This window comes from Mytilus trossulus, chromosome 5 (genome assembly GCF_036588685.1).
Source record: "Mytilus trossulus isolate FHL-02 chromosome 5, PNRI_Mtr1.1.1.hap1, whole genome shotgun sequence".
Lineage (NCBI taxonomy): Eukaryota > Metazoa > Mollusca > Bivalvia > Mytilida > Mytilidae > Mytilus > Mytilus trossulus.
In genome coordinates, this window is record NC_086377.1 from 66,395,876 (window position 1) to 66,411,654 (window position 15,779).

The 15,779-nt window shown below is 33.9% G+C and overlaps 1 protein-coding gene across 1 annotated transcript; it reads left to right on the forward strand.

The window, feature by feature from the left end:
- Positions 1-9,388: 9,388 nt before the first annotated feature.
- On the forward strand, positions 9,389-15,562 carry LOC134719093 (zinc finger protein 227-like). Its single transcript, XM_063582039.1, has 2 exons — positions 9,389-9,473; positions 12,777-15,562. The coding sequence occupies exon 2, from the start codon at positions 12,796-12,798 to the stop codon at positions 14,329-14,331; it is 1,536 nt and encodes a 511-aa protein (XP_063438109.1). The 5' UTR covers positions 9,389-9,473; positions 12,777-12,795; the 3' UTR covers positions 14,332-15,562.
- Positions 15,563-15,779: the final 217 nt, after the last annotated feature.

Sequence of the window (15,779 nt, forward strand, 5' to 3'; positions counted from 1 at the left end):
TAATTGTCCATTGACCAGAAATACATAGTTTCCCCCCTTTTTTGCCACTTATTCCTAACATTTTGAGCCAAAACCCCCCCCCCCAAAGTCAATAATAACCATCCATATTTTGGCTTTAATATTGATTCACTGATAGGGTCTTTGCATCGGAACTAAACACATTTATTTCTAAAAAAAACAGTTGTTGGCATGACACGGGTTATGTTCTTCTCATATATTTTATGATAGTATGATACTAAACCCCTAATGGGAGGGATTGTGCCTGATATTCATATGATGAAGACATAATCTTTCAATCAGTTTAATTGAGGTCTGGAGCTGGCATGTCAGTTAACTGCTAGTAGTCTGTTGTTATTTATGAATTATTGTCATTTTATTTATTTTCTTTTGTTACATCTTTTCATTCTTTTGACATCGGACTCGGACTTCTCTTGAACTGAATTTTAATGTGCGTATTGTTATTCTTTTACTTTTCTACATTGGCTAGAGGTACAGGGGGAGGGTTGAGATCTCATAAACATGTTTAACCACGCCGCAATTTTGCGCCTGTCCCAAGTCAGGAGCCTCTGGCCTTTGTTAGTCTTGTATGATTTTAAAGTTTAGTTTCTTGCATTGTGTATAATTCGGAGTTTAGTATGACGTCCATTATCACTGTACTATTATGCATATTTTAGGGGCCAGCTGAAGGACACCTACAGGTGCGGGAATTCTCGCTACATTGAAGACCCATTGGTTGCCTTCGGCTGTTGTCTGCTCTATGGTCGGGTGGTTGTCGCTTTGACATATTCACCATTTCCTTTCTCAATTTTATTTTACTTAAACATATTTTAGTTATTGTTTGAAAACTACAAACATGCTGATTATTTTGGGCCCCTTTTTTGGCCCCTAATTCCTAATCCATTGTGACAATTACCCCCAAAATCAATCCCAACCTTCCTTTAGTTGTATTGAACCTTCTTGTAAAAATTTATAGAGATCCATATACTTAAACACAAGTTAGTGTCCGTAAACTAGAAAAATGCTGATTTTTTTACCCTTTTTTGGCCCCTTACTTCTTCATATTTAGGAAAATTAACCTCGAACTGAATCCCAACCTTCCCTCTGTTATATATAAACTTGTGGAACAATGTCAGAGATCCATACGGTTACACACAAGTTATTTTAATAATAATAATATAATAATTATTTTTTTTATTTAAAGAGGGTAACTCAATTAGAACTAGTCTAATTTTCATTGAGGACCTCAAACAAAATACATGTATACAGTTAACATTCATACATTCATACATTAAAATACAATATATATATTACAATATATATTACTAGTATATACACAATTCAGTTATTGAAATATACAAATGGTAATAAATGGCAATATTTGATAAAGGTTTGTTAAAGCCCCAGTCCCACTAGACCACGATCGCACCACGCTTACCGCGATCTAAATTAAATTCAGATCGTGGTGAAGTCGCGGTATGAGCGGCATGAAAATGTAAATTTTCGTTGCTTTCACGATGCTACTACGTCCTCATTACGCTTCTACAACGATCCCGCTACGATTATAACACGTTCTCATCGCGCTTATTCTGCAACCTTACTACGCTTATCAAGATTTTTCTACGCTCATCACGTTCTCACTACGACCATACCACGAGTTATCCGATTGCAACACGATCTTACCACGCTTCTACTGCGATTATAGCACGTTCTTACCACGATTACACTACGTTCAAACCGCGATCTTCGTTACTACGCTCTCAGCAATAACGTCAACATCGTGTTCCATATCAATAGAGTATTATTCCTTTAGTTCTATTCCTGATTAAACATACGTGGATTTCTCGAGAAAAAAAAATACAGTCATGCCATCAAAATCTACTAGAACACGTGGGCGTGGTGTTAGGGGTGATGTAGAGGCAGATGGAGCTCTGATATCATAGTAACGAATCTTGATCAAGTAGAGATGTCGGACCGACCAATCCGACCTAAATTTCAACCTATTGCTGGTCCATAAAGCTGAAATGAGAATATTTTAGTGAACTATATCAGATATGAAACAGATGAATCAATAGATATAAGAAAATGTGGTATGAGTTCCAATGAGACAACTCTCAATTCAAGTAACAATTTTTAAAAGTAACAATTATAGGCCAAGATACGGCCTTCAACACGGAGCCTTAATTGGCTTACACCGAACAGCAAGATATAAAAGGCCCCAAATATTACTAGTGTAAAACCATTCAAACGGGAAAACCAACGGTCTTATCTATATGAAAACAAGAACCATGGTTGAGCCGTTATGCCCGCGTCACACTGTCCCGATTTTTACGCCGATTGCAACACGATTATGGAAATTTTCAAAATCGGGACTGATCGTATCCAGATCGGGCTATTCGTAGTGCCATCGTTAACCATCGTAGAACCATCGGCCACTTTTTCTAGCCTTCGGAGACAACTTCGGAAACGGTTCTTAATTTTTTAACATGTTAAAAAATCCCCGAAGGTGCGTCCGATGTTGAGGATTCGTATTGAGTTCGTATCACCATCCTCACCATCGTAATGTCACCGGGAATGCATCTTTGAACATCGTATTGCATTCGTGTTTCCATCGTTTCCATCGGGCAGTTTTGACATTGCGATGTCTACACGAATGAATCACGAAGCTACCCGAAGGTCATAAGATGGCAACACGACTTTGTGAAGACCTCGTAATCCCGTCGTGTTGCCATCGAATAAAAGTACGAAGGCGACAAGATAGAACTACGACGGCAATACATTCAGCTAAATTGAAGTTTTCGCGCTAAAATGTATTTAAAGTGCAATGCGCGATATGCACTGGTCATTCTAAAACGACAGTTAAGAAAGACGTTCACAAAACATGAAGCTCATATCATATGATTTTATGAGAACAAGAAAGGCGACAGCGTTGTTTCTATTGATTCAAATGGAACAAGAAGAGCAGCTATTACAGGCTCAGGATTTACTTTTACAAGTAAAATATTATTTTTGTCAACATAATGAAAATCATAAACGCGCCTCGTACACCAACACTGCAGGTACATGTATACGCATATAGGGAAACCAACTTTTTCTTCATTATTCTGATTTTTATGTATCGTCTGAGTTGTTGTGTCACGAATGTTTACTCCATAACCATTTTGTTTTCTATATATCATATTTTGCCGCATTTGTTGCTTTCCCCACATCCTTCCTTTTGTCTAAATTATTATGATATTCTCCTTGAAAGATTTCTTTTTGAATAAAAGGGATCAACGAACCCATTACCTTACCTTTAAGATAGACCATACATGGGCATAATTATGGGTGATTATTCAGACTAGTGCACACATGTTGCAGTTCAAACAAAGCAATGCCAAGCGTGGCATCCCCTCGTATGTAACATATTGGGGACAACTATGGACACTATATTTGTATATGACACATGCAGAAAATGATCAATTGAATATGCATATTCGATGCATAAACTATTTTTTTAGAAATCAACCAAAACATTCATTAGCTGGAAATACCTTTAAAATTGTCTTTAGAACCAGCAGGTAAACAAATGAGCAACCAATTTCCTGTGTATTATGCTATTTCAATGAGGAAAAAACATGTCCATCTGCATGACCTTGACCGTTGGCCTTGAACGTAAAAAATGTCAGATAATTACAAGGAAGAACAATATACCAAATGTGGTTAAAATCTTTTGAATCATATTGGTTTTAGAGTGTCCACAAGGGTGATATTGCCTTGTATTACAACTGCCACTGTGATCTTGACCTTTGAACTTTAAAGTCAATAGCGCTTAAGATATTCTTAACACGTAAACCATACCAAGTTTTGAGCATTTTGGTCTAGAGTGTCCATAACAATTTTATCTACACGCAACTTGCATGTAGTAGGCGAGGGGATATTAAACTAAGTTTTATAAGAATTAGACGAAAATATTGATTTCCCGCCATGCATGTCAGACTTGTACAGAAACGATATGTTCTCGAAATTCTGTTCGTATCATAAAAAAGTTCAAAACAGGTAGAACGCATTTTAGATCGTTTGTATACTTGTAATATATTGCATATAATTTAAATGCATCGTAAGCTGTACATGACGTCGTTTAGACATCGTATGGCCATCGCGCCATCATCGTAATCCATCGTGTAGCCTTCGTAATCCATCGTGTAGCCTGCGTGATCCATCGTGTAGGCTTCGGCTGAGATAGGAAGCTTAAATACCAGTCTTCGTATGTCCATTTTTTGCTATCGTATATAATTTTGGCACCATCGTATAGACTTCGTTATTCATCGTACTTGCTTCGGTCACTCTTAGGTATTTTAAAGAGATCGGGACCAATTCCGTGCGAACTCACGATTTTCGCATTCGGGTGTACATCGTATATAAAAATCGGGACAGTGTGACGCGGGCATTAGAGAAAATGGACAAGAAGTCCCAATTACATACATACAAACAAAACCCTGGAGAGAATTAATATATTTTATGGGAAAATGACAATGAGAATAATGGTCGTAGTATGAACGTAGTCAGGTCGTAAGAAGAGCGTGATGAGGACGGCAAGGGCGTGCTAGAATCGTACTATGGTCGTGAACAGCGTGGTATAGTCGTAGTGGAAGTATAACCAGGAAGATTTGGACTATTTGCGATTACAAATAAATTAAGATCAGACATTATATTTTAAGTGCTAAAGTGACAATTTGTTAATCCGTCTATCTAACCTTTTATATTTCTTTGTGTTTAATTAATTCTATTCTTAAATATATGTTTGTCGTGATGGAAATCACTCTGACCATGACAAGTTAAACCGTTGGACACTAATCCTTTGCTAAAGAAACTGTTTTCTATATATGCTTTTGTATGTTATTTTGTAGTCAGTTTAGGTTTTATGTCTGGTACTGTCCGGACCTTGCTAATAAAGTTTAAAGTATTGGGGTTCCGTCTTTGAATTACTATAACACGGAAAACACCCGGTTATAGAAGCGTAGTTTGGTCGCGGTGAGAACGTGATGGTCGTAGTGAGGTCGTAATTTAACGTCGCAATGAGATCGTAGCGCAGTTTCTCCGAATAGAATCACGCTTTCGCTACGCTCTCACTACGATGGTACAGCGACCTTTGCGATCTTACTACGATCTTAGTGCGCTCTCACTACGCTTCTACTACGACCTGATTTCGCCACGACCGCATCACGATTGTTTTGAACATGTTCAAAGTTTGCCACGCTCATCACTATCTTGAAAACCTCACCACGACCGTGATACGACCTTATTGCGATCTACACGATCGTACTACGATCATCAAAATTTGCAGTTTTTTCACAGATCGTAGTGCGATCGTGGCCTAGTGGGACTGGGGTATAAAGGAAAACAATTTATTTGACTTGCATATAATTTCCAAGGAAAAAGATCATAACAATGTTTCTCGAATAATTCCACATTTCAACATTTTTTTTATTTCGAGTGGTAAATTATTCCATACTTTGGTTGCAAAAAAGTGAAAATTAGATTTCCCCAAACTGAACTACAATAGACCATATATGGTAAAATATATGCATTCAAATAGTTGCCTTGTGTGTTTTGGCATATTTACTTATTGTCTTAAAACTAGAGAAAAACGTGTTTCTGCACTTTTTTTGCCCTTAACTCCTAGACTGTTTTCCCAATAACCCCTTCAAGTAAATATCAACCTTCTACTAATGGTATTAAACCTTGTGGTACAATTTCAGAACAATTGAAATACTATTACACATCTTTTTGTCCTGAAACTAGATAAATGCTTTTTTGCCCCTTTGGTCCCCTCATTCCTTAACCTTTAGGACACTAACCCCCAAAATCAACCCCACGCTTCCTTTTGTGGTTATAAACATTGTGTTAAAATTTCTTTTTACTTATGCAAACATGGCAAAAGTTATTTTCCGGAAACCATCCGTCTTTGGACGACGCCGACGATGTGCTACCAATATATACGACAAAAAAAATCTTGTGGTCGACAGGTCGAATAAAATTTTTATCCCCTTTTTATTTATTTTGTGCAATACACTAAGATGTTGAGAATCAACCCCTCCCACCCCCAAAAAAATCCACCATTTTAGCTCACCTATGCCATCCGTCGTCCGTCGTCTGTCGTCTGTTTATTAGATCTATCAACCCTGAAATTTTCAGATGAATCAAACAACCCAGTGTTGGGTTGCTGCCACTTAATTGGTAATTTTAAGGAAATTTTGCAGTTTTTGGTCATTATCTTGAATATTATTATAGATAAAGATAAACTGTAAACAGCAAAAATGATCAGCAAAGTAAGATCTACAAATAAGTTATTATGACCAAAATTGTCAATTGACCCCTTAAGGGGTTATTGTCCTTTAATGACAATTTTTCACAATTTGTTCATCATATTTGCTAACTTTAAAAATTCTTCTCCTCTAAAACTATTCAACCAAATTCAACCAAACTTCAACTGGATGATCAGTAGGGTGTATAAAATGAATTTGTGTTTTATTTTTCATTTTGTCAATAAACTTGGCCGTCATGGCTAAAAATAGAACACAGGGTTAAATGCAATTTTTGGCTTATATCTCAAAAACTCCAGCATTTAGAGCAAATAAGACAAGAAGTTAAAGTATTTATTAGGTCAAGGTCTACCTGTCCTGACATTTTCAGCCGAATCGGGTTACTGGTTTTTCAGGTATAATGGCCCCTGAATTGATGATTTTATAGAAATTTTGCAGTTTTTGGTTATTATATTATTATAGATACAGATAAACTGTTATTAGCAAAAATGTTAAGCAAAGTAAGATCTACTAATAAGTCAATTTGACCCAAATTGTCAATTGACCCCTTAAGGAGTTATTGCCCTTTAAAGATTGTTTTCACAATTTGTTCATTCATCAAGTTGACTTACTTTTAAAACTCTTCTCCTTTGAAACTGCTGTATCAATTTCAGTAAAACTTAGGCTAAATGAGTTTCAGAGTATCTAGTATAAAAAAAATTATTTCCTTGTATTACAAGAAACATAGCTCCTATGGCTAAAATAGAACATAGGAGAAAATGATTTTTTTTTGCTTTTGAAGAAAATATGACGATTCAAATAACATTTAAGGTGGTACCTAACACTTTAACTAAAATTAATTTTGCTCGTTTAATTGTAATTAAATTTTGCCAAAGTAGTTACTTTGACCCTTTGACAAAAATATAAAATTTTCAAAAAATTTGAACCAATCGTTTTACCTAGAAAATTTACACTGGTTATATAGCAGTTTGACAAATACTTATTTTGATCATTGAGAAGCTTAATATTCCATTTCCAACACAACGTAATTAAAACGTTAAGCTTATTTTACAGAGTCATCTCCCTGTAGTGTTAGGTAACACCTTAAATAAATTGAAAAGCCAAAATAATCAATGATGAGAGATTTAACCAAAAAAAATAAGGTGAGCGATTCAGTCTCTTGAGAGCCTCTTGTTTTGTTTACCCCAAAACAATCCTTTTTTGGCAATACAAAATATTGGAAGACATTTTCTTTTAAATTTTTGAAATCTTAAAAAATAATTGTCCCGCGCTAATTTCTGTTTTCTTTCCCTCAAGATATGGTCAAAACCTCAATTCAAATTTCCAATGGAATTTGCAACCATAATTACCAATTTAATCATTTAAAAGCAGCGTAAGAGAGTTAATCCACATATTACTTACATGTAAAAATAATTGTCCATTAACCAGGACACCCTTGTTTCCCCCTTTTTTCCCCCAATAGTTTGAGCCATAACCCTCAAAGTCCATCCCCAACCCCTTTTTTACTGTTATGGAACCTTGTGGTATAAATTTAGATAGATTTATAATAAAATATTGTCTGGAAACTAGAAAAATGCTTATTTGAGCCCCATTTTTGCCCCTATGTCCTTAACTGTTGGGAGCATCAATTCACCAAAATCAATACTAAAAAAAATAACCTTCCTTTTGTGGTAATGGAACTTGTGTTTAAATTTCATAGATTTTTATTTACTTATACTAAAATAATTGTTCGGAAACCATGCATCCGTCTTCGATGGACACTGGCGACAACGACCTTTTGATGGCAATATACGACCGTAAAATTTGAAGGTCGTACAAAAACAAAATGGAACTCATGTCAATAGATATCAACAATTCACCAAATTTTCATGAATAGTAGTAAACACGTTTTTGAGTTAATGTCCGACATGTTGACGACGGACGGACGGACGTGCGGTCAATGGTAAACTATTATACGTCATGTGAACGAGCGTTATTATAAAAATTAGAACTCATTTATTTTAGATGGTCATTGTGCATCGAGTTGGGGGTTAAAACTATGTGTAAGGACATTTATATAACTTATTAGTGTTAAATTGGCTTTCCATGTATTATCCAATCTAACAAAGAAGTTCGGATGAACGAGATTTTTATTAAAATTGCACACTTGTTTTTATATCTGTTCCAGACCATATGAGTATTTGGACCGTACGCGTACGGTCCGGACCGTATACGTATACTCGTACGGTTCGACCATATGCGTACGGTCGGACCGTATGAGTATACGCGTATGGTCCAATACAAGCTGACCATAAATGTTATTGTATCATATATAAATAAGAAAAAAAACAATTATCATTATCTTTATTTTTAGTTTTACAAATTGTTATTATTACAAATTGAATTAGATAGACCAACAATTAAAATTTAATATTTGTTCAATTGTAAATCTGAATTTTATTTTGGTACTCTCGACCAATGTGGCACTTGCTGCCACAAGTAAAGTAATATTTTTTCATTCACATACTTACAGTTCATACATGTTCTGTTTGCATTTGCATTTTTGTAAAGTTGCTAAATATTCTAGAACAGTTGTCCTTCCACATTAAGTTTTACCTCCTATATCTTCAATTTCAGTGATCTTAGTTCAATTAATGTATAATTACTTATCGACATGCTAAATACAAGACTAAAGAGATAAGCGGATTTAATTTAATTCGCGTAATTTTTTAAATAGTTAAAATAGAAAGATTTTATTTTAATTACAATTGAACTTTTTTATATTAATTTAGATATAAGTTATGTTGATCTGTCATATGCATTTGTATCAAATTAACTTGAACAACTTCTTAATATTAGTCAGACCGTACGCGTACGGTCCGACCGTACATGTATGAGTATTTTGAAAAAAAGTACGCATACGGTCCAGACCATACGCGTACGGTCCAAATACTCATAAGGTCTGGAACATATCCGTCTTGATTTAACAATATTTAAGTAAATACATAAATTGTATTACTAATATAAAATGCAAAAACTAACTTTTTGTTAGACTAGTAAAAGTAAACAAGTACCTATGTTGGCAATCGTGCTTTCCATAGGTATATCTTTATTGTCTCCCTTTGAATTTTATTTTGAGAAGCACTGCAGTAATTAAGAGCGTTTATCAAAAGTTCACTATTCTACCACATTGTAAGTTTTTTTCGAAGTTTTTATATTGATTACATTTTTATATCACAATGTCTATGTTCACAGTTTCGTGGATAATAAATCGATAAAATCTTATAAATGCAAGGTCCCACTTTGTTTATGCAAAAAAATGTATGGAAAGCCTATTTGACATTCATGAGGGATTTTTCCTCCCTCTTTAGTCTATATTGTATACGCAATGTACGATGCTCTCTTAGAATAGAGATTAAATTTCCTAGGATTTGTCTCCTATGAAAATACTGTTTGCTATAATTTTTCCCATTGATTTTAATAAAGCAAAACAGCCAAGAAGGACTTTTTACTGGCACAATATAGCGAACTTGACTATGTTATTTTACCATTTATTTGTAAAGAGGGTAAAACAGATTATTTTGACTTTTGAAGCGTTCTATAAAAATGTGCACTGTCAACTTAAAAGAATTAACTTATTATAATTTATTGATGTACCGAACAGGGGAAGTCATCTTACAAAAAGGGGGTGGTCTCAACCCAGGGTAACTATATGTTCCAATTCAAATGCATTGATCGTTCAAAAAAGAGTTCTGTATCTAATGAATAAAAATATACACGTCTTTAATCACATTGTATCAAAAATTTGATGAAACATTATGCAATATAAAATTGAGAATTGAAATAGGGAATGTGTCATAGAGACAACAACCCGACCAAGGAGAAGACACTTAGAATATATTTATAAATAACTTTCTAAAGACAAACACGAGTATTTTGTATCGTACTGATGAAAAGGGGAGGGGGCAACTAAATGGAATTATGTAACTGAATTTATTCTTAATATGATTATACAAAAAATGTATATTTAATGAATAGACAGTCTAATAGATATTTTTTAAGATATTTTTTATCACATAATTTTGAAGTTAGTATTAATCTGCACAGTTTGTAAAAAGCCTGAAGTCAATATACATATTGTGACAAGGAAAAAAGTTGATAATGAAGTTATGTAAATAAAAGCACATGGTAATTAATCGAAATTTTATATAGGCAATTAGGAGGGCTTATAAGCTAATCATGTGTTGATACCAGTGCCCAGCTGTCAATCCTTGACCACAGTCAAGATGAAGAGTGAGGTCTTATCTTATTGTATTATATTCATTTGTATTGCAACAAAAGTAATTTATATATTAACATGGAAGTAAACAGAGAAAAGGGAAAAGATGCGAAAAGGAGAAAATATAAAGGAAAAAATCTTACCTAAACAAACGAAACTATACATGCTATATACGGATAGGAATGTGAAAGTATCTTGATAAGCCTCTGACTTTAAAAGTTCTTAGTACTACAAACAGGTATAGCTCCGAACCTTTCTTCTGTTTAGGCATTTTAACCAATTTAATTGTATGTGCACGTTTTCAATTCTATAAAACACAAAAATCATGTGGGACAATCTATTTTCAGGAAGTGGGTGGTCTTGATTTTGTCACTCCTCAGGGGGTCACGCTTATATATTGGCGATATCTCGATTTCTCTCAGCCTGAAAAAAAATTCTCGGAACGTCTCGAAAGTTTTCTTTCATGTATACAGGTAGTTACAAATGAATATTCGTCTTTGATACGGTCCCTGAGGATCTATGGCTAGGCTACCACATTGTAACAATCAAACTAAAACAATATAGACTAAGTTGAAGTCAATTAACCATTACAATATAAGAACTAATTTGCTTTTTCATAAAAACATATGTGTTTTTGATAATGTGAATGTTTAAAAGCGCTTTAATTTCTAGACAAATATAATAACGAGGGATGCGAATATATTTGTTTTAAAACGACCACTGCACACTGTGTGTATCTAGCGGCGTTTTGCATTAGCGCCGTCTATCTGCATTTCATTTGCGCCGATTTTTCATTTCATTTGCGACGATATTTTTACGGGTAAATTACAGGTCAATGTTTTTTTTCGTTATCCCTATTGACCTTTTCCGTTAGCCAGGCCCAGATGTACAAATGATATAAATTGTCTCACCACGGAGAGATGTAAGAGGGATCTCGAGCAGGATAAGTCAATTAAAACGCACTATGTTCACATACTTTAAAATCAAGAGGCACTCTGTTTATATACTAAAATGATGAATTAAAAATCTATTTACAATAATAAAATCCATAAATACGGAATACGTTAAAATCACAAATCTGTTCTTGTCGAGTATTTAAGGGCAACACATCTAATGAATTTCTTTCTTGTGATTTCGTCTCTTCTATATTTGTTGTAATTGTCAATTTTTTAACAAAGTCCATCTTTTCTATCTTTCCGCTTTAAATACGTACTGATGCGGGCATTTTTCTAAGAGTTCACATTTTAACATACGCAACGGCTTATAGAATATACAATTTTACAATATTTTTAATTACCAATAATATTTCTATATGTATAGTTTGTTTACATCACTATATCTATTTCATTCTAGAATAACATGGTATTCATCTTCTACCATATTGTTATTGTACATAGTACATAATCTGTTTTCTTTTTCTAAATTATAATATCTGCCTGTTTCTATATTGAAGCTATGGGCGGAGATACGATATTTACATATAAAAGGTTTATATATTTGATTAACTAAATAATTGGACCTCATTGAATGCGTATTCATATGAACTTCAATTTAACCTTTTAACTAGAGATAAATAACGCATGAATCGTGCGTGATCAATTATTTGAAGGGAAAGAATGTCAACATTGAAAGTTGAACAAAGATAAATCATTTGATTGTCTGATTCGATCCACACAAGTCATTCTTTTACAGGCAAAAACGATAATTAGCATATATATTTTTATCTATAATATGAAATTAAATAGACCTAGCCAAATCCAATTGCACGAATTCGCTAAATCTATTTATATCTATATTTATGTTTATATCCCTTGAATGACCATCGGAGGTCTTTGGTGTTCTACTCGATAGTTAGTTAGATGGCGTCTAGAATAGAATACACACGAAACGAAGCTAGATATTATCGAGCCCATGTGCTGTTAAATGTTTATTTTATACTTTTAATTATTTGGAGAAATGTTCGAGACTGGTTTACACCCATTTCATTAGCATGATATTGTGTTCATTTGTTTCTTACACTTTCGTCCCAACGTTTTCCTTTTTGTCATAATTATTTTCTTTTCATATTTAGTGAGTATAAAAAAAAAGTTTTTAAAAAGACATCAACATCAAAAAGGTACACCTTCAAGTGGACATAACATGCAAATTGTATTAATTGATCTTTCAATAAAATTATTTTGCAGTTGTTTTCATGATTATTTTCTTTTAACTGACAGAAATCAAAAGCGGAGAAAAATGAACGCATCATCAGCTCCTTCTGTGATTGTCTCCTGTGATCAGACTTCCGATCTATTTATGAAGGAACGCATAGTTTGCTCTGGTGACAGAGGAATTAGTTATATATGTAAAGTGTGTGGTAAGGAGTTGAGTAGCAATGCAGATCTAGAGGAACATGTGATTACTCATACTGGAAACCAAGTTTTAAAATGTAATTTCTGTAAAAAAGAATTTCGTGCATATAATGTGTTACAGATGCATTTAAAGACATACGCTAGGTTTAATAATCATATCTGTGATCCAGGTTTTCGAAAGGATGATGACTTAAGGAAACACTTGAAAATTCACTCTGAAGATAAACCTAAGGCTTTGAAATGTGATGTATGTGATAAAGGGTTTAGTAAGCTTAGTCATCTACGGGTCCACATGAGAACACATACTGGTGAGAAACCTTATAAGTGTGATGTATGTGGTAGAGGGTTTGCGTATAATGATTACATGCAAAAGCATATGAGAACACATACTGGTGAAAAACCTTATGTATGTGATGCATGTGGGAAAAGTTATAGCCAAATTTGTAGTTTACAGAGCCACATGAGAACGCATACATACAATGATAAATCTTATAAATGTGATGTATGTGGTAAAGGGTTTTCTAACAGTTGGTACTTGAAGAGACACACAACAACACACACTAGTGAAAGACCTTTCAAATGTGATATATGTGGTAATGGGTTTAGACAAAATTTCGAGTTAACGAGACACATGAGAATACATACTGGTCCCCATGGTCACGATGATAGACAGTATAAATGTGAAATATGTAAGAAAGTGTTTAAGACGAATCAGCACTTAACAACTCACATGAGAACGCATACTGGTGATAAACCATTTATATGTGATGTATGTGGGAGAGGGTTTAGTCAGAAAGTAACCTTACGGAGTCACATGAAAACACACACAGCTGATAAATCTTATAAATGTGATGTGTGTGGTAAAGGATTTATTCAGAACGGGGCATTTCGAAAACACATGAGAATACATTCTGGTGATAAAACGTTTAAATGTGATGTATGCGCGAAAGAGTTTAGTAAGTGTAAGGACTTGAAGTCTCACATGAGTTTACACAATGATGATAAACCTTTTATATGTGAGGTTTGTTGTAAAGGGTTTCACCATAGATTGACCTTACTGACACACATGATAACACACAACAACACTAAACCTTATAAATGTGATGTATGTAGTAAATCATTTCGTAGTTTTCAATCCTTACAAATACATACGAGAATACACACTGGTGATAAACCTTATCAATGCGATGTATGTGGGAAATCATTTCGTAGTTTCCCTACCTTACAAATGCACACTTTAATACACACTGGTGATAAACCTCATAAATGCGATGTGTGTGGAAGAGGGTTTAGACAAAGTGGTCACTTACAAAAACACATGAGATTACATACTGGTGATAAACCTTTTAAATGTGATATATGTTATAAATGTTTTAGACAGAATATAAATTTACAGACACACATGAAAAAACACACGTGACATTTGATGCATGTAGACTAGGGTTTAATCAGAATTCGACTCTCCAGGCCAGACACGCATTGACAATAAGCTACTGTATAGTTTGATATGTGTAGTTAATTTAGTCACGTACTTGTGATAATCTTTAACTTGTTTTACAAATGTGATAAAAGTGGTTCTTTAATGGCAATGCGTAGCTGTTGGATTTTTTAAAATTCCATGTTTACACCATGTGTACACAATAATGTTTCAGCTATAGGCATATACGCAATATATTGACACATGTGTTCATCACATTTGTGATCCTATGCTCCAACATGTATCCGATGGATCAGAGGCGGATCCTGGGGTTGGGGAGTTGGAGGGGATTCCAGAGGTTTAAACCGATCTTATTTGACGAACAAATTGTATTGAATTGTAAACAAGTTTGGCAGTTACAAAATGTACCATGGTTACATTCACGAAGATCTTAAAGACCTACATGACTTTGTACAGTTACGTACAAATTTAAAAGAATGTTACTATTTAAAATATAACAGAAAGAAAAAGTACTAATAAAAAACGAAGAAACTATCTTTGTTATTTTGACTATTTTTGTTAAATTATTATTATTTTTAAAGATTAAATAGTTGTACAGCAGTTGTACAGCCATACAAATAAGGACTCGGATGATCCGATATTTGTTTTTTATGTTAACATTTTTTTGAATTAAAATAAAATATAATATATGGAATAGGATCCAAGTTACAGGATACCAGAGCGGTACCCACGAATGGAGTCACTTTAACCTTCGCTTAAATTGGATATTGTACAGAGATGATACTTTGGTAAAGATGTTTAAATATTTCTAAAGGAGGTTCATTAAACTATCAACTCTAAATTTTAATTGATTCTGTTAGGTATAGGATGGATTTTCGATTTAACAAAATGATTCTATAATTTTGATACTCAAAAAAGTATTGTTGTCTTAAATGCCGGTCAATAATTCTCCCAGAAACCATGAACAGGGCTACTAGTACATGTAGTATGAGAAAGAAATTGAAATTTACAGTCTTATATAGAAAATAAAAAAATTGTCCCTAAATTTGGAAGAAACTGTATTAAGGTAATAAAGGAAATAATTCGGACCCTGTTCCATATTTACTCGTATTTGCTATTTAATGTTACCATAGCTTCGTGTCAGTTTCTATTATAACACATGTCACAAATGTACAATGTTTTGTTTCTTATTCTGTTTTTTTATAAGATGAATAAAAAGAATCTTGAATGCCAATATGTTATCAATTACACACAACCCGTACACTTATTTTCAAACGGTGCTGGAAAAATAATTTGACTAGTAAACTGACGTATAGCTGTGCACTGTATTCGACATATATAGAAAAAAGAAGATGTGGTATGATTGCCAAGGAGACAACTCTCCACAAGGGACCAAATGATACAGAAATTAACAACTCGTACGACCGTCA